The 20141-nt window shown below is 31.3% G+C and overlaps 2 protein-coding genes across 9 annotated transcripts; one reads left to right on the plus strand and one right to left on the minus strand.

The window, feature by feature from the left end:
* The first annotated feature begins 46 nt into the window (after nucleotides 1-46).
* LOC119616123 (ATP-dependent zinc metalloprotease YME1L) lies at nucleotides 47-4194 on the plus strand. The gene is made up of 10 exons (XM_037972336.1): nucleotides 47-261; nucleotides 327-796; nucleotides 860-1046; nucleotides 1099-1194; nucleotides 1259-1341; nucleotides 1404-1717; nucleotides 1785-2014; nucleotides 2077-2237; nucleotides 3062-3227; nucleotides 3293-4194. Exons 1-10 carry the CDS (start codon nucleotides 235-237, stop codon nucleotides 3785-3787), a joined length of 2229 nt encoding a protein of 742 aa, XP_037828264.1. The 5' UTR covers nucleotides 47-234; the 3' UTR covers nucleotides 3788-4194.
* A 6718-nt stretch (nucleotides 4195-10912) lies between these two features.
* On the minus strand, nucleotides 10913-19664 carry LOC119616139 (phosphatidylinositol 4-phosphate 5-kinase type-1 alpha). 8 transcript variants are annotated; one of them, XM_037972383.1, is made up of 15 exons: nucleotides 19064-19664; nucleotides 17249-17274; nucleotides 17046-17186; nucleotides 16783-16980; nucleotides 16573-16715; nucleotides 15997-16515; nucleotides 15833-15934; nucleotides 15645-15777; nucleotides 15499-15586; nucleotides 15163-15225; nucleotides 14553-14633; nucleotides 14170-14487; nucleotides 12649-12916; nucleotides 11647-11819; nucleotides 10913-11522 (listed from the first exon to the last, which is right to left on the minus strand). In XM_037972383.1, the coding sequence occupies exons 1-15, from the start codon at nucleotides 19134-19136 to the stop codon at nucleotides 11419-11421; spliced, it is 2430 nt and encodes an 809-aa protein (XP_037828311.1). In that variant the 5' UTR covers nucleotides 19137-19664; the 3' UTR covers nucleotides 10913-11418. The 8 variants fall into 8 exon arrangements, with proteins under 8 accessions (XP_037828311.1, XP_037828310.1, XP_037828314.1 ...); XM_037972382.1 differs by having other exon boundaries at nucleotides 10913-11543; XM_037972385.1 differs by lacking the exon at nucleotides 10913-11522 and having other exon boundaries at nucleotides 11652-11787.
* Nucleotides 19665-20141: the final 477 nt, after the last annotated feature.

Genomic DNA, 20141 nt, shown 5'->3' on the forward strand with positions numbered 1-20141 from the left:
TACAATTAATTCTAAAAAAAATATTCTTAATTTAATTACCTGCCACTGATTTTGCTTCGTGAGCTGGAAAAACAGAGATGTTAATTTGACATTTACGCGCGAGTAATCGGTTATGACATATTTAGCTGTCATCGCGTAAATTATCACCATTGACGGCTCTGAAGGATTTCCTAGATTTAGTAAAAAGAAAAAATTAAATTAAAGATTTTATTAATTTAGATAAGAAATAGAAAAATGTTTTGTGCTTATACACATTCTTTGGTAAGTAGTTTAATTGATTCCATAAAGAAATAAAGCGAAAACTAAACACTGTTTGTTGCTCTTAGCCCTATTTGTATTTGGGTAACTTTGGACGTAAACCACATCATTATTACACAGCCAACAAAAATAAAGTGCAAAATTCGACAATTGCCACGGGGAGAACGTACACAAATAGAGCAGCAGCTGCTGGAAAACAACGACGTGATGCGTTAAGTAAGCCTTTGACCTCAGAGGCTGTCAGCTCGGCCCAGAATATGATTCGTGTGCCGCAGAACTTGCGTCACATGGTAAATCAACATAATGCCACAGCCGCTAACTTCTTTGAGGCGGAACGTCTCAATCATATGTTAAATAAAGCAAAAACTATGTTGGCCTCACACCTGCAGCAGTTGGAACACATAGAGGTGAGAAGGGTGAAGAGCAAGAAATCGCATCATTTGATAGAACTTACATTTAATAATGCAATGGCTCACAATATGCCTGCTCCACAAAAATATTCCAAATTGTTACAAACTATTATACCTCAACATCAATTGTAAGTTGATACATTTTGGGAAAGGAATTGTTACCTTTTTATTAAAAATTGTTTATATTTTAGAAAATTTGTACGTAGCTTTAAGACGGATCGTTCCATAGCTGCTGAATTGAGGCGTAATCCCACAGTGGCTTCCCGCTTGCGCACTGCTTTTAGTGGTAATCCACAGAAATTGGAAGGTGAATTAACTAGTGGTTCGGAAACATTGAAAAAACTATTGGAGAAATCAACCGAAAGTGGCAGTGGAAAGGTAGTTCGTTGTTTTTTAATATCTTTAACTAAATTAATGCTTAAACATTTAGGAAAACACCATAAAAATTGCCTTTGCTGAGGGTTACTTAGCTGCTGTTAATTCTGAAGATCATCCCAAGTCGGGCAAAACAATGAAATATCTTAAGGTTGGTATAAATGAACCCTTCCCAAACTAACTTTTAAAACATTTTAATATTTATACAAACTTAGGTCTTTCAGCAATTATTAGTAATTGTGGTATTTATTGGCATATTCGTTAGTTTATTCTCTTCCTCAAATGGTTCCATGTTTCGGTAAGTTTTTATTGGTTTAAAATAAATTTTAAAATACATATTCATTACTATGTTTCTTAAAGTATACAATTAGGCAATCAGGTGGAAGTAGATCCTGAAGAAATACATGTTACCTTTGATGATGTCAAGGGTTGTGATGAAGCAAAACAAGAATTGAAAGAAGTGGTAGAATTCCTAAAAAATCCTGAAAAGTTTTCCAATTTGGGTGGCAAATTACCCAAAGGTGTTCTATTGGTGGGTCCTCCCGGTACGGGTAAAACTTTATTAGCTCGAGCCGTAGCTGGTGAAGCTAATGTACCATTTTTCCATGCCGCTGGTCCAGAATTCGACGAGGTATTAGTGGGCCAGGGAGCCAGACGTGTACGTGATTTGTTTAGTAAGTTTTTTGGTGAAGATATTCTTAAATTTATTTTTAAAGATTTTCTTTATTTTTATTTTTATAGAGGCCGCCAAACAACGTTCTCCCTGTGTTATATTCATTGATGAAATTGATTCTGTGGGCGCTAAGCGTACCAATTCAGTTTTACATCCTTATGCTAATCAAACTATTAATCAATTGTTATCCGAAATGGATGGTTTCCATCAAAATGCTGGTGTTATAGTTTTGGGTGCCACCAATAGACGTGATGATTTAGATCAAGCTCTTCTTAGACCGGGTCGTTTTGATGTTGAAGTAGGTTTTTATTGTTATGGAATTTTTGGTTAAGTATTTAACTAATGTTTGCTTTATTTTAGGTCGTCGTAAGTACTCCCGATTTCTCAGGACGCAAAGAGATTATTACTTTATATCTCTCGAAAATTTTACACGATGAAATCGATTTAGATATGTTAGCTAGAGGAACATCCGGTTTTACTGGTGCCGATTTAGAAAATATGATTAATCAAGCTGCTTTAAGGTAAGTGTTCGTCTTCTTTTTTCAAATTTATCTCGGTCTAGAGACAAGTTATTGAGTTTATTAGAGGATATAAATTAGAGAAAAGGATGACATAGTTGAGAAGAAAGTTTCTTGTAAACTTGTGACTTAAATAGATGATGTTTACAAGAGGCACAAAGAATGTAGATGAGAAGTCTAGCTGGCCCAAAAAAGCATAACATTGTACTATTGTTTTAAAAATAACTTTTACTGTAAACGTCTTCAGAATTTGAAGAGAATTTCTATATGAGAGAAGAAGGAGCAAGAGCAAAGATTTTTTTGAAAGAAAATTTGTAAGAAAAATACTTAGGAATCCAATATTTACATGTAAATCAAGTACATATTTGAATTATGTTAAAAACAAAAGTTAACCTTTTCGACTATAACTGATATCTGGGGGCAAATTCTGGCATTCGAAAGCGAATGAAACCTCAGTAGAATTTAAAATTGGTCCCTGTTCATTAAATTGTTGCCAGAATGAAAACTAGGCGAGTATTTGTTTTCAAAATTTTGATTTTTTCACTTGTTTGAAAAGTTAGTCCTAGATTTATCAAGTGAATCCTAAAGAAGTGTATCCATCTAAATAATTTTTCAAAAATCAAATAGAATTTTCATAAGAAATAGATTTTTCATAAGGTTTTTGGTAAAAACATATTAGTTTAGTTCTTGAAATAGATTTTGTCAATGCTAGGAAGTGAATTAGTGAAAAAATTCCAGTGTCGAAGTACAAAAAGTTAGAAAAAAAGACCATTAATAGCAAAGAACTAGAAAAAATATATTACGAAAAACACACAATTTTCTCCCAGAGCGGCCATTGATGGAGCAGAGACTGTTACAATGAAACATTTAGAAACAGCCCGCGATAAAGTGCTTATGGGTCCGGAACGTAAAGCACGTTTGCCCGACGAGGAAGCCAATCTTATAACAGCCTACCATGAAGGTGGTCATGCGATAGTAGCCTACTACACCAAGGTGAGTAAAGCTGCTGTGGCTGCTGCATAAACTTATAGCTATTAATCACAAAATGACAACTTTAGGAATCACATCCTCTACATAAAGTCACCATTATGCCGCGAGGACCATCACTGGGACACACCGCCTATATACCTGAAAAGGAACGTTATCATGTCACCAAACAACAATTGCTGGCAATGATGGATACCATGATGGGTGGACGTGCCGCTGAGGAATTAATATTTGGTGCAGATAAAATCACTTCGGGCGCCAGTAGTGATTTAAAACAAGCCACCTCCATTGCCACACACATGGTTAAAGACTGGGGCATGTCAGAGAAAGTGGGTCTACGTACAATTGAAAGTTCAAAGGGTCTCTATCCAAATGATGCATTAGGACCAAATACTGTTGAGGCAGTAGATGCTGAAATCAAACGTATACTTAACGATAGCTACGAACGGGCCAAGGCAATTCTACGTAAACATGCTAAAGAACATAAGGCATTAGCTGAAGCTCTTCTAAAGTATGAAACCCTCGATGCTGAAGATATTAAGGCCATTATGAAGGATACACAATAGTAAAAAAAATAACTTAATTTTTCAACAAAACAACATAATTACAAACAAGACGTTTTAGTTCTACGTTACTCTATATTAAACAAAAATAAACTTTTACTTAAATTTACTAAAAAAAGAAAAATTAGTATAAAAACTATAAAAGAAAATTACAATAAGAAGCTTGGAAATTGGCATTACTTAACAAATATGTATACAAAAGGACATGATATAGCAAAAGAAAAAAAAACCTGCTAAGCAAATGCTTATTTAACAAGAGTCAACTGAAACAATATTTCAACATGGATCACAAGGAAATAAGAAACAAATTAATTAACAAACTCCATTTTATTTTTTGGTAATTCCATAGTCGAAAACAAAAATAATGTAAGAATAATGAAAATAAAATGAAAAAAAAAATGGAAAAAATTGATTTCAAATCAAATTGTATTTAAGTATTTTTATTTTACTGCGGGAGGTTGGTAAGTTTGTTGAAATTTCATGTTCATCAAACATTTTGTTTTCATCTAACATTTCATCTGAACTAATAGTTGCTATCTGCTGAAATCCATTTCGTGCTGTGTTCGAAAAACATTGAGAATTTAAAGGATTCATATTTGCTTCTAATTTCAAGTTCCGATTTTGAACTTTCAAAATTTTGAAAATAATTTAAAAATTTTTTATGATTTTAAAGTACATATTTTCAATGTAGTTGCAGAAAATAAAACTTTTTAAAGTTTTTTCGAAAGTTCGAAAAAGTTTTAAAACTTTTAAAATAATTTTGAAAACTTTTAATGAATTTTAAAGTATTTTCCATGTGGATTTAAAATATGAGATTTTTAAGGTATGTTCGAAAATTCGAGGTTATGTTCGAGAAAATTTAAAGCCAATAAAATTATCTACAAATCTCGTAAATTCGAAAAAATATTATTTTATATCGATTTTCTTCAGATTTTTCAATTTCAAACATAAAAATTTTAAAAAAAATTTGAAATTTTTTTATGGATTTTAAAGCATTTTCAATGTAGATTGAAAATATAACGTTTTTAAGTTATGTTCAAAAATTCGAAGTCATGTTCGAAAAATTTTGAAATCATTCAAATTATCTATATATCTTGAGAATTCAAAAAAATATAATTTTATATCGATTTGAGGCCACTTTAAAATAATTTTAAAATTATAAAGTTCGAAATTGAGTTCGAAAAAATTTAAAATCATTAAAATCTAAAAATCATGAGAATTAAAAAAGATCGACAAATTTTATATCGAATCGAGGCCACTTTCTTCAAATTTTTCAATTTCGAACTTAAAAACTTTGAAAATAATTTTAAGCATTTTCTATGTAGATTCAAAATATTATGTTATGTTCGAAAATTCGAAATTAAATTTGAAAATTCGAAGTTATGTTCGAAAAAATTTAAAACCACTAAAAATGTCTACTAATCTTGAGGATTCAGAAAAATTTAATTTTATATCGATTTGAGGCCACTTTCTTCAGATTTTTTCTATTTCGAACTTAAAAACTTTGAAAATAATTTGAAAATTTTTCATGGATTTTAAAGCATTTTCAATGTAGATTCAAAATATAACATTTTTATGTTATGTTCGAAAATTCGAAATTAAATTTGAAAATTCGAAGTTATGTTCGAAAAATTTTTAAAGCCATTAAAACTATCTACAAATCTTGAGGAATCAGAAAAATATAATTTTAAAGTCATTTGAGACTAATTTATTCACATTTTTCAATATCGAAAAATGGAAACCTCTACAGAAAGAGTCCTAAAAGAATCTGAATATCCCTATAAAATGTAGACAATTTCCTCTGCAATAGTCCGGTATATTACCGTCCCTCTTACTGACAAAGGCCATAATTGTGCAATGCTCCCTTAAAATCCCAGTCAGAATCCGTAGACTGCTCCTATCCAGTCCTATGAGTATTTTGATAGCGCTTACATCAAGTGTTGGTCATAAGGCCTTTGATATTTTGCAATCCATTCTACAGTTGAAACTTCTTTCTTATTTAAAAATTCGATTAAGAAAATCTTCAAGAAAAACAACAAATTTCAACTTTTTTTTAATGTTTATTATTTTTTTGCTTGATTTTGTTTTTTTAATATTTCTTTTAAATTCAGAATAATATAATATTTATATAATTTAACAGTTTTTTTTCAATTCAATTTTTGTTTCACTAATACTTTCAATTTTCTCTTTCACTGAATTACTTTTCTGTCTTTTTTTTTTTTTGTTTTGCCACGGAATGTATTTTATTTATAATGGTTGTTTTGTTTAAATATTTTTTTTAAATATAATTTAAATTATTTTTTTTTGTTTTTAATTTATAAATGGCTTTTTATTTTTAATAATTTTTGTTTAGCTAAGAGTATAATTATGATATTAGAGAATATGATTTTTTTTTTTTTGTAATCTTTACATTTAAATATTCAAAAATTGAATTAATTAAATACATAATTAAACCAATTTTATGCAATCACAACAAATACAAATGGAGGATTATAATTTTATATTTATTTTTTTGTTAATTAGTTTACTGTCTTTTAATATATTTGTATATAATTATTATTTATTTTTCATTAATTAATTAGTATTCATATTTCTCAATTAATCCTTTAATTATTGTACAATATTTTCATTGTTGGTTTTGTAAGTTTGTTGTTTATTGTAGGTTAACGAAAAAAATTAAATTTAAAAGAAAATTTTTAATAGTCTATTTTTATTAAATACATTCTAATTCAGCTGTAGTTCTGTGTTTTAAAGGGAATTTTTTTTAAATTTTTTAAATGTTGATATGTTGTTAAACATAAATAAATTTCCGCTTACCAAGATTTCAGCAACTTAAAAATTAAGTTAAAACTGTATTAAAACTGAATTTTTTAAACTAGGAATCTGACTTAAATACTTTGGTCCTTCGATGTTGAAATTTCTATAGCATTTGATTTATTTTTATTTAGAGAAGACTCTTCTTGCATTTCCACTTACATATTCGAAGCAGTACATGTTCTAAACTCTAGTTTTGTAAAATAGTTCTGTAGTTTAAAGCGAGTTTAAACTATACATCTATTAACCATTAATGCACAAAATATGACGCTTTTCTATAACTCAAAAGTCGCATTTTTGGCGCTTATTTCATTATGTTGTCTTACGAAAGATCCAAATCGGTTAGTACTGCTTTGTGTTCCCTGATCTTATCGGGTCTATGTTTTAATAGGAACTTTAAAATGCAAACATCCTTTATCCTGTTTTTTATTCATTCTTGTTTTTAGTTTTTGTTATATGAACCAGTTTAAATTTTTTATTCTGGATCTGACTACAGATCCGACATTAGTCCAGACTATAAATCAGACTATAGTCTTGACCATAGATCAGTCTAAAGTCTTGACCATAGATCAGTCAATAGTCTTAACTATAGATCATTCTATAGTCTTGAATGTAGATCAGTCAATATGCTTTACTAAAAATCAGTTCATTTTGGCTATAGATCTGTCCATAGTATTGACTATAGATCTGTCCATAGTCTTGACTATAGAGCAGTCTATAGTCGTGACTATAGATCAGTCTATAGTCGTGACTATAGATCAGTCTATAGTCTTGACTATAGATCAGTCTATAGTCTTGATTATAGATCAGTCTGTTGTCTTGACTATAGATTAGTCTATAGTCTTGACAATAGATCAGTCTATAGTCTTGACTACAGATCAGTCTACAGTCTTGACTATAGATCAGTCTATAGTCTTGACTATAGATCAGTCTATAGTCTTGACTATTGATCAGTCTATAGTCTTGACTATTGATCAGTCTATAGTCTTGACTATTGATCAGTCTATATATAATCTTTACTAGAAATCAGCCAATAGTCTTGACTATAGATCAGTTTAATGTCTTGACTATAGATCAGTTTAAAGTCTTGACTATAGATCAGTCTATAGTCTTTACTAGAAATCATTCAATAGTCTTGACTATAGATCAGTCTGTAGTCTTGACTATAGATCAGTCTGTAGTCTTGACTATAGATCAGTCTGTAGTCTTGACTATAGATCAGTCTGTAGTCTTGACTATAGATCAGTCTATAGTCTTGACTATAGATCAGTCTATAGTCTTGACTATAGATCAGTCTATAGTCTTGACTATAGATCAGTCTATTGTATTGACTATAGATCAGTCTATAGTCTTGACTATAGATCAGTCTATAGTATTGACTATAGTTCAGTCTATAGTCTTCGCTTCAGATCAGTATATAGTCTTGACTATAGATCAGTCTATAGTCTTTACTAGAGATCAGTCAATAGTCTTGACTATAGATCAGTTTAAAGTCTTGACTACAGATTAGTCTGTAGTCTTTCCTATAGACTAGTCTATACTACCTATAGATCAGTTTAAACTCTTGACTATAGGTCAGTCTACAGTCTTGAATATAGGTCATTTTATAGTCTTGACTATAGGTCAGTCTATAGTCTTGACTATAGATCAGTCTATATTCTTGACTATAGATAAGTCTACTTAATCAGTATTGACTATAGATCGGTCTATAATCTTGAGTATAAATCAGTCTATAGTCTAGTATATACAGATAACAGTCTATTGTCATCAATATAGATCAGACTATTGGCTTGATTACAGATCAGTCTATAGTCTTAGCTGTAGATCAGTATATAGACTCGAATATATACATAGATCAAAACTATATAGTTTAATGTCTTGAGTGCAGTCCATTCTTTGTTTAAATTCTTACAAAAACAAAATTTTCAATTTAATATCAACGGAAAAAAGTGATTTAATTTATTTTTCAAAATTAAAGGAAATTGTTTTTTGTTTAAATTTGACACAGAACTTTCATATTTTGTTTTAATTTGTTATTTGTTATTATAATAAATGTAATTGTTATGATTAATATTAATAATATAATAATAATTAATTATTGGAGCTGGATTTATTGTAACATCAAGATTTAATTAATTAATAATATATGCTTTTGCTTTAAAAGTTTATTTATTCCCATAATTAAATGTATAAATATATTATGCTGTAATTATATGGCTTGTTTATTATATTATTAATCATTATAATTTATACAAATACAATTTTGAATTAATTAAAATGGTAAACAACATTTAAATAAATTTCATAGACAAGACCAAAAATAGAAAATAAATTGTATAGTTAATTATACAGACTAGAGTTCGCCCAGCGGTCGAAATTCGACCAGAACTTATGCTGGAAAAAATGCATAAATATGCTAAAATAAAACCCTTTTTTTATAGTTCAAATCTGCGGTAAAAAATTTACTTTATTGATATTACCAAAGTGTATAATTTGCTATTATTAATGTTTTCTTTTAGAAAATGTGATGGGTTTTTGGTAAAAGTCCCATCAGAAGTTTAAAACCTCAATTGCCAAAATTAGTTATAAAACTTGTTTTACAAAAGTATTTCAACTATTTTAAAAATAATAAATAACGAACATTTCTTCTATCGACTTATTATCCCCTACATATTTACGCTACGTTCACAATGCTGGAGTACTCTACTGTACACACCATTAAAGATATGTTAGCTGTTCAAAATACAGAGTGGAAATGTTCTAAATAATTTGTCAAAACAATAAAAATATTTAAAATAAATAATGTCTTATCTAATTATAAATAAATTTTATTTGGATGTAATTAGTAGTCCTTCCATCAAGTATATGCTGTATAAATTCTCCCTTATAACATTCGACAAAGACTTCAGCAGACCTACATTTATTAAATAAACGATAAATTGCTAAGTACGGTTAAACACTCTTTATCCCAAAAGACATGATTTATATTTAGCAGTTTCATCTAGCAGTTTTATCTATTTTTATATAGCATATAACCATCACCTATTCAATTTACAGTTTTCACTTTACACTACTATTTCCTAATTGGTTAGAATAACCCAAAAAAGGAGAATATCAGCAAATCCTCGCTGTGCTAAACCTGCATATAAGCGATATACCTATCCATTTATTGCGGTGTATCATGTACCGGCATGACGAACTAAACTTTACTTATATTTTATACAGGCTTTTTTATTACTTACTGACATTGAATCAATTCGTTAATCCATCATTTAAATCTTCCAAATCAATCAAAACTAATAATTATGTATCGCAATTCAGTATTTTATTTCACCGATTTTTTTCGTTGAACATAATCGAAAAGCATCGGCAGTGTAACGACCAGTAAAAAGTTCACGTTAATAATTTTATAATTTAAAAATATTTCAATACATAACTTTTGACATTCTTATAGTTTTCCGATCTTTGTCTTTAAAATATTCTACAGTCGTTAAAAAGTTAGGGAATTGAAAATTCGTTAATGTAACCGATATTTGTCATTACTTTACGATATTACTGAATTCCGGTACTGATGTCCTACCAATATTTTTCCAGGTCAAACACCAATATCAGTACATTTTTTGGCATATCTTGAGGTGTCCCCAAGCATTATTTACACATGTTTTTATATTCCCAGTTCGTTGTTTCCTCAGGAAAGTCCTTCAATTTAATTATTTTGAAAAGTTTAAATAACGAAAAACCTTCAATCGAAAATTCTGAATATAAAACTGAAGTCCTACTTCTTATAAAAATATTCGATTTGGTAACAATCGTAACGATGTTATAACAAAATTGATCATTATCTCATTCACAATTTAGCACTTTACACAAAAATATAAAACAATAAAATCCTATTTTCGAATTGCCTGAGCCTGTTTACATACTTATTTGATTACAAAAATCTTATTAAAAACAACAAAATCAAAATATCATGCAAAATACAAAAAGAAAACAGCAACAGAGAAGTTAAACGTTTCTGCACTCTCCTCTCTTTTTTCAAAAATCCGTGTTGTTTACTTTTTTGTTTTGTTTCTTGCTTTGTTTGTTTTTAATTTCAAGAACACGTACGTGTGACTATTGTTTCTATGTATTAGTAACTACTTTAAACGTTTATAGCTCCTAAAATTCTGAACCGATCTCATTAATATATATATTGTGCACATCTGTGAACAAATACCTTTAAAATGATATATTTTTTGCCCAGATCAGATGTATACTGTAAGAGTAAAAGGGGTCACAAAAAATCGTCTTGCCTATTAATTATATAGATATTTTTTAGGGATAAAATTTTAAAAGAAATTAACCAACATAATTGCAAATTTAGTTTAATTTAAATATTTAATAAATTTACATAAATACTAGGTATAATAATTAAATATCTCTCATTTCAACTTCATTTTAGTATTGTTGTATGTACATGAATTGTGATTTAATTGTTTAATGGAAAGTATGATTTTGGTATTAATCATGTTAATTTAACATGATTGATTTAAATATTTCAAAGAGTTTTCTTTTTGAAAATACATATGTAAAGTTTTCCAAAGATATCACTTTTATATTGTATATAATTATTATTATAGCAAATGATTATTATTTGATTAATTTAACTATGAACAAACACCAATTCCAAAAAAAAAAAAAAGAAACATTATCAAATAATTAAGTTTTTTTTTTCCAAATATTTTCTTCATTTAATTTATCTATGGCGAAAAACGAAAATCTATAAATACTCAGTTGTAAATTGTTTAAACAATTTGTTGCTTGAATACATTTGAAAAATTTCAATGGCGATCATTAACTATTTCCGCTGAGAGAGAGTTTATGGCATCTTCAACAGTTGGCTTATAACGATCCATTTTCGATGAATTTATTGGAGAGAAATGTTCTGAAATTAATGAATTATTGTCTAAACATCAAAATTGATTAATCGCTTGTGTTTTTCTTTGGGGGACTGTAGTGTTTTAGTTTTGAGTTGAAAGTGTTTTTAAGGTACTTTCGTCGTTGCTTACCAAAATCGCCACTCGAACTGGAATCGGTAAAACTTGGTGTACCCTCGGTCCAGGTGGGTGTTGAACCTTCACCAGACGCTGGTGGTGTCCAGGCTAAGCCGCCCCTCGAACCATAGTGACTACTCGATGATGTATCTACGGCTAAATAGGTGTCTAAATGTATTTCGGAAACACTAAAATCACATAAATATAAATAAAATCAATTCAACTACCGGATGAGTTTATGAGCGTTTATAGATTCTTTCATTTTTCACTGATTCCTGCCATGTGACCTAGATTATATTTTGTGTTAAGTGCCTTTTTGATGTAGCAAACCGTGTGCAATTAAATTTGAATTATACATTCTTACTGATATTACGCTGTTGTATTGGGTTTGCAAAAGAAAGTGGAGAAACTTTAGAGTGAAGTGAGTTTGTCTAGTTGTTACTACTGCGTAAGGGTCCCAGCTGTAAACGGGTTGAAAATAACCAATGCATCCCTTGGAAAAAGGAAGGTAGGGTTGGCGGAGAAGTCGAATATATAGTGTGTATCATAGGGACCCTGTCCACAGGCTGGGGGTGACAGGATCTATGCGTGATCAGTATTCATTCAGTCTGCTGCTGCATCCCGATCTCAGCTGTCCAATAATTAGTCCAGTTTTCCGTAGAAGGTGTTCTATAGTGTCTACTATAGGTGGTAGGCGATCTACAAGTACGACATTCATAAGGTATCCTATGATCTCGATATTGATGGCAGCTCCATGAAGTCGATGAATGCTGCCGATTACGAAGATCAATCCAACAGATCTTGCACATAACGAGGAAGTGTACGAACTTCCTCTTATACAACAACAACACATATTTTTATAACATGAAGATTAATGTAATTCAATTCAAATTTCGGAAACGATTTTACATGGATCGTCCTTATGTCGACACATTCGTTAAACCACTTTCTTTTACAAAAACACTTAATAACAGCGAAACTAAACTAATACACTAACAGACGTACATATTAACTCACCTGACCATATCATCTTTTTGCGAAGACGATGAACTGCGATAGGCAGGACCCACATTCATTTTACGATCATGATACGACGAAGACGAAGTTGATGTTTCGTGTTGTTGATGCGACTTTTGGTGGTGGTGGTGATGCTGATGATGATGGTGATGTTGCTGTTGATGAGATCGCCTTGAAATCGTTGAGGAACTATGTTTATTATAACTATTGTCCTCGGAAATGTCATCAAAGGCAGGGGGTGGTGTCGAACTGCAAGATGGCGTTGTGCCTAGCGATAATACAATGAGAAAATACATGAAATTAATTTGTTAAGAGGTCCTTTCTATATACGAACGTGTACGAGTACAACAACAATATATAATAATAATAAGTATTAAACAACAAAAATGTTTAAACGAATCGTTTACGAATATGTATATAAAAAATGATCGACAAATGGTTAAACAAGAAAATATGTAGTATATGTTGTGTATGGCGGAGTGTGTTGTGTTGTGGCGTGTAATAAATAATAAAAGCATTTTAACTAAAATTCAAATTCAAACACGCTACTACGTCTACTAGGGGTAAGAGGATTAAGGGAGTAACTAGATGCTAAGCCTTCGGATATAGTTGAAGGTACATTCTTGGATCTCTTTTTGGGTTCTGGTTTATTCGTTGTAGAGCGAACTTTGTTTGGATTTTTAACAACATCACCACTATTAGAGGAAATTGCTTTACGATTCTTTTTCTTTACATTTAATTCTTCAGGTTCTGATTCTTCTTGAACTACAACGACACGTTGCTTACGCGGTCGTTTGTTATTCTCCAGTTCGTGTTTTACTTCAACAAAGGCATGCATAGATTGTATCAAATTATCTTCGTATGCTTCGTCATTATCATCGGCCAAAGCCATGTCAGCATAACGAAGATATTGCATGCGCTTTTCACGTCGTTTATTAGCACGGGTTTCACGAAGCTTACTGTTAGTTATATTCGGTATAATACTACTACGTTCGCTGTGCTCGGAAGGTATAGGTGGAAAGTTATGAACAATGGAGGCTGCCGAAGAACGTCGCGACACCAGGCCACTGTTTTGTCTTTGAAAGAGATCAATATGATTTAAGGGGCGTGATTGAGATATTCGAGATCTTGCTGCTGAATAATTGCTAGAAGCCGAAGAAATCACCGAATCTTTACGCTGTAATTTTAGTTTTTGTATAGCAGCTACTTGGAGAGGAGGTGCTCCGGAATATTTACTAGACGTATAAGATATGGCAGAATCTTTGCGTATCTTTTTCAAATTTTCTATATGGGGCTGAATTGGTGTTTGAGTTCGTTGTAGTGGTGGGGGTGGAGGAGGTTCTGTAACTGAAACACCCTCGAACAGATCATGTAAATCTAACCAATCACGCACATTGCTGGGCGAACGTTGCTCCCCGAAACGAGGCAGTGGTGAGTCGTGTGGTACTGTTAAGGTGTCTTTGTGCGAGGGATTGGAAAACTTGTTCACTAATCTTTTGACGTTTACGTTTAAGTGTATACCTGGAGTGGTGGAGAGAGCTCTTGAAGAGCCGCCTTCCTGTTGTTGATAAGCATCACTATCACGTTTACGTGGTGATCCTCTTGGCGGTACTGGAGGTGGAACTTTGGCTTTAAGTGTTGAGCCACTACTAGAAGCAGCAGCCGAACGTTGTTTTACCGGTGGAGCTTGTATAGTTTTCAATACAGACGAACTTGAAGAGGCCGCATGCCCGGAACTTCTTTCATCGCCAGTTGTATGTGCACTCATTGCTTTATTCGAAGCATGTGACTTTTTATTGGCATGTACCGCTGTGGAGTGGGCATGGCTTTGACTATGTTCTAAAACGGAAAGAAGAAGAAGAAAACTTAAAATCGGTGAAACGTATACTATTGCTATAGTTTACCTCTTTGCTCGTTTTCACTGTCTATGGAACGTTGTATTGCTTTCGAGAGACTTTTTCTTTTCGAGGGTGAATGTTTCAGAGCTATAATAATTATTTTTATATAATCAATATTAGTGTGTGTGTAGCAAACGGTTTGAGATTTTTTTTGTAAAGAGACAGGCTTTGGTTATTGGTGATTGATCCAAAACCTGGCCATTTCAGTGATTTCAAGAACAAACTAAAGAAGCAAGCAAATAATTGAAAAAACAAATATATATTTTTAAATGTACGAGTATAAATGAAAAAATGTATGTTTAATTTTTAATATTTACAATGTAGATATTTGAAACATTTAAAAAATTTCATTTCATTTAGTTTAAATTAAAATACTTTTAATTCTCCAAAAAGGCGAGAACTAAAAGTGAACTTTTATTTTGTTCTGATTGCTTATTGAGACTCATCTATATAGCGAGTAATCGTTTTCATAATCTTCGTTCCAATTAAAGCCTAACGATTTAAGCACGATGGAGATGATGATTGTGAAAACGTTTTTGATTTGAGATTATTTGTTATTTGTTTACTCTTCCTTCCTTTTATTTTTCATTTTGTTCTTTGTTTTATCATCATTTACCTATGTAACTGGATACCAAAGTACGAAATTTTCTATGATTTCCTTTGATCTCGGGGAGATCCACTGTGCATACGAATGAAAACGAAAAAAAAGTATAAAACATGAATTGTTTGGTAGCAGCATGATGCCTTCAAAAACAATATATACTAGCGATCGTTGCGCTTTACTTACTAACATTAGGTGAAAAACCCTGCAGACTATTTGGAAGTTTATCGCTCAATTAAGAGATATTTGTTCATAAATATATAAGCAACAACAAAATTGAATGATATTTTCCAAATTGCCTAGCAGAGCTTTTGACCAGTGCAATGTCTTTAAACGTTTTGTGAAACTTACGAGATGGTATTTTACGAAATACAGTTTTGGCCATAAAATTTTGAAATCTTTGAGCATAAAATGAAGGACGACACACCGAGACCGTATCCTAAAAGAATATAATATTAATTAAAACGTTTTAAGTTGGACGTATTGGATTATATTACCCCATCATGTATAATACTTTTAAAAGTGTGCTCTAATTTTTTCTTCAGTCGATATGATTGTAAAATATCGATAATACCTATAAAAAGTAAGAGTCTTTCACCTTTTTCACTGCGTGCAGGTATACCTCCAGGACTAAGGAAGCAAATATTATAAATTATATTATAAATAATATGTATATGTGACTTACGGCATGTCCTCTTCATCATCGATGGGTTCACTTTCCGCCTGTATACTTTCCATGGCCGTAGAATGAGCCACCAAACGTTGGCGATTGGACCTATAGGCCAAACTGTTGGAGAATAAAGAATATTATGAATAACAAATACACCACCATTAACCATTTAGTAATACCTATTGCGATTTATATTGCTTTGTGTTTCTTCATCCTGATTATCGTATTGAGGATCATTTGCTCTGGCCGCCTCTTCGGTGTCTGAATAATCCGACTGCGAAGCCTTACGTGGCTTACGGGTTTTTTGCTTCTCCTTCGAAGCCAAATCCAAATTATGTACACCCACTAGCAGTGAATAATCCATAATTTTAAATGACTCCAAAACCGTGCAATCTCTTTGTATGGTCTTGATTAAAGCCGAATATGTTTCAGCTTCCAGGAGTAAGCCATTTGGATGATGTTCCATAAAATCCAAGTCCTTAAATGTGGGTGATTTTTTGGATCGTTCAGCCTTGTTTGCTTTACGCTTAAAAGTGGAACCTTTGAGATCATATTTCAGATGCATCTTAACATATGAAGGCAGCAAATTGTTCATAACAACCAAACGAATATTTTTGGCATTACTCGTTTGCAAACAATATAAACCGAAGAATTTCGGCAAGAGGGTACGAGGATTTTGATTTAAATTCATATAATAACTAAAAATAAAACATGATAATTCTAAAGGGTCAAACATTTCTTTAAAAACCACTCACCCTGGTAATAGTTTCTGCAAAAATTCACCCTCCTTGTGCTGAACTGTTTTAATTATGAACTCATCATCATGTGTTAGATAAAATATAGAACCGGAAGCACCCGGATTCGATAGTTCTCTTAAAGGTGATGAACACATCGACATCTGAAACAATTTTATTAATAAATAGACTGAGTAAAGGTCTTAATTTGCTGTTGTTGTTAATATTTACCATAAAATCGTCCGGCTGTATGCCAAACAAGTCTCTAAAATAACGAAATGCAATAGGCGCATATATTTTATATCTGAATTCACTATAATGGTGGGCAGGCGTAAGGCTAGAACCTTCAGGAGGAAAGGTTATACTTTCAATTTCCCAAAAGTCCATCATAAGTAAATCACGTTTTGGTTTTGATGCTAAACTACCAACCTGTAATTAGATAAAAAAGGCTTTTAATATACCTATAATATCTGGTAATATTGTAATCAATTTACCGTATGCTGTATACCCAATTGTATAGAACCCATAATCTGTGATGTTTGTATTTTCTTATACGTAATCTCACCACCTTCTCCCACACGCCTATGACCGATTTTTCTTTCCTTATCGGTTTTACTGCGCTGCTTGCTTTGGGACTAGAATGAAACGATTAATTAATTTAATGTTTCTTTAAATAGTTTGAATATCTTTAACTTACATCGGATATAGATAAGTCCAAAGCATCTGAAAATTAAATTAAAATAGGTGTTAGTTTGGTTATGGAAATAATGTAATCATTAAAAAGTGTCATAAATCCTGGGACGTTAAATGGACCTGCTCTAAACGATGACTATAATGGTTTCAACGTAAAGAAATAATATTTTCAGAAATAAAAAATATGGAAATAAAATTGCCCTTTTGAGAACCTATTAGATAGTGTGGAAACCAACATCCATGGAAGGTCTGATTGAGTTAATTGTGTTACAAATTCGTTGACTTTTCTATATAAATTACTTTGATCTTAAAGACCTAAAAATACCCGAATTACAAATAAGAAATTTTGCCTATTAGGGGTTCCGAACACAAGATGAAGGCTGTTTAGCTAGTCGGGGACCTGTCGACTTAAAGTTTGATCAGTTATATATTAAACCAAGATCAATAGATGTTTTGTGAGTATTGTGGGAGGAGAAATTGCTTCATGATTATCTAATGAAATTTACAGAGGGTGTCGAACTTTTATTCGGCGAAATTGACTCGTTTAGTAAACCTTTAAATAAGTTTAACTTCTGGATTAAACCCCGGGCGAATGTTCTGAATATCTGTTCGACTTACAAATATTACTTATGAGGGGATCTAAACTCAAGGTGAGGATGAAATTTTTTAGCTGCGAGATCAAAGGCACTTGTAGAGCACCATCAGTGTAAAGTCTGCTAAGTCCCGCATTAACCATAGATGGGTAAATAGCCTTGGGTATTGTGGGAGGCAGGACTACTTAAAAGTTTAAGAAATATCTAACTGAGAAACCCTCAGTAGGCGTCAAGGTTCTACTCATAAAAACGGCTAACTTTAACCCAAACTCATCATTTTCTGGGTATACTGCCGTGACCTTTGACCTACTACAAATCTGGGTACACTGACGTGACTTTTGGTATAATAGGAATCCTGACATGTTTAACTCATTGAACTGCGTCGGATTAAATAAACGTATTTCATATGATCTTAAGCAGAGTTATAAACTACTGAACTCTTCCCATTTATGGAAATTTCAAAGGAAACGGTGGCCCTATATCCTTGGTCCGTGGTGCTACGTATACAGAAGGAGGCCACAGTGGTAAATGCTACTGAAGCTACCATGACTACGACTAACCAAACTAACCCGGTTTGGTAGTCGGTACTGTTAACGGGGTCACTATAAAGTGCAGCTAACATTTAGAAGACCGACTACCTTTCGGATATGCAGGGATTAAAACTTTACGAAATCGACGAGGAGTTGCTCAAGACCTTTAAGTCGAAATGCTAAACAAGCTTTGGAGACAAAGTTGAATGTAAAATATTGGCGAACTACGATGTATGTTAAGTCGCTAAATGTTAGAAATCTGGCTTATACAAATTTATCGGTGGAATGTCAACATGTCTAATTAGTTTTATGCTGAATTATTTTAAAAAGTTAATACTTTACTAAACTAAATAAGTTTCACCACAAAAACCCACAACTGTCAAATTTTAAATTACACAAAAAAAAAAAAAAAAACATATCAACAATTCCAAGAAAAACATAAACAATTGCAAAAAACCACTAAGGGAGGATTATTAACGAAAAGAGCATACCGTTGCTCTCTTTTAAAAAAATACTGTCACACCAATCTCTTAACTTAACTTTCCAATAAGAAGACGTTGTCAGTTGAACAAATTCATTGATTTTTCTGACTTTGTAATAAGAAATGTACAATGAAAATGGAAAAAATTTTAACTATTTCAAACACCCCTTTAAAATTTTAAGAAATTATAATTTTTTTTTTAAACTAAAATTTACCTTCGGTAACTTTTGTATTAGATGTAGAGGAAACATCCGGATCTATAGTGCTAATACCATCACCTGAAGCCATTTTCTGTAGCCGTTCTTTAGTTCTTTGACTTTGTTTCACTTAGTTTTAGAAATTTAAATAAAAAACCTAATTGTTTTTTAAAATATGTAATTATTTAATTAATAATTAATTAGATTGTTTATAAGCTGAGTATTATTTGTCATATATAGTGTACACGATGATTGATTTATCAACTAAACGGTAGTTTTCTTTATTTTCTATATTTTTTTTCTTTGCTTTCGGTTTGAATTTTACTTTTTTCTTTGGTATTTTACATTATGATTTTAATAAAATTTGTTTTGTTAATTTTATTCTCTTGTTTAAATCACACTCAAAACAACAAAAAAAGAAGAAAATTTGCACTAAATATTTTGATTTATTGCTTTAGTTTAGTAGGTTGGTTAGTTAGTTAGTTTGTTGGTTGGTTACTTAATCACTCTGGTCTTAACAATCACACAGAATTCAACTACTACCAAAAATGAAAAAAATTATAACACTGATTGTTGTAAAAACCTTGGAGCTACTACTCTTCTTATATGGTGAATTGTCTTTTTGCTACTACTATTGCTGCTGTCATTGCATACTTATAGGCGAAAAATGCTTTGGAAAATTACAAATGAAAATTGTGGTTTGATTGTATTCCAGTTGCAACAGGGTTGTATTTACTTTAACATTTTCATACATCCGGTATATTACAATGTTTAAAGGTTGCCAGATTAGTAGGAGTTACTGTTAAAAGTCTGGTTAATAGTTGGTGTTTAAATCAGGGGTGTTATAAATAAAAATTTAAAAATATTTCTTTCCTATTTAAGTTGTTGTGAGAATTTGAATTCAATATCATAACTTTTTTTACTGCAATCGCTCAACTTGAACTTTTTATTGTTAAGGTCAAAGTTCGCATATAAAATTTTTAAGATTGTAATCAAAATATAAACAAAATATATTTTTAAGGTGGGGTCTAAAAAAAACTTAATTATATTATTTTTTTATTTTTTGGAAAAATATATTACGTGAACATTTTAAGAA

This window comes from Lucilia sericata, unplaced genomic scaffold (genome assembly GCF_015586225.1).
Source record: "Lucilia sericata isolate MDLA Ls3-8-SP2 unplaced genomic scaffold, ASM1558622v1 Contig000058F_arrow, whole genome shotgun sequence".
Classification (NCBI taxonomy): domain Eukaryota; kingdom Metazoa; phylum Arthropoda; class Insecta; order Diptera; family Calliphoridae; genus Lucilia; species Lucilia sericata.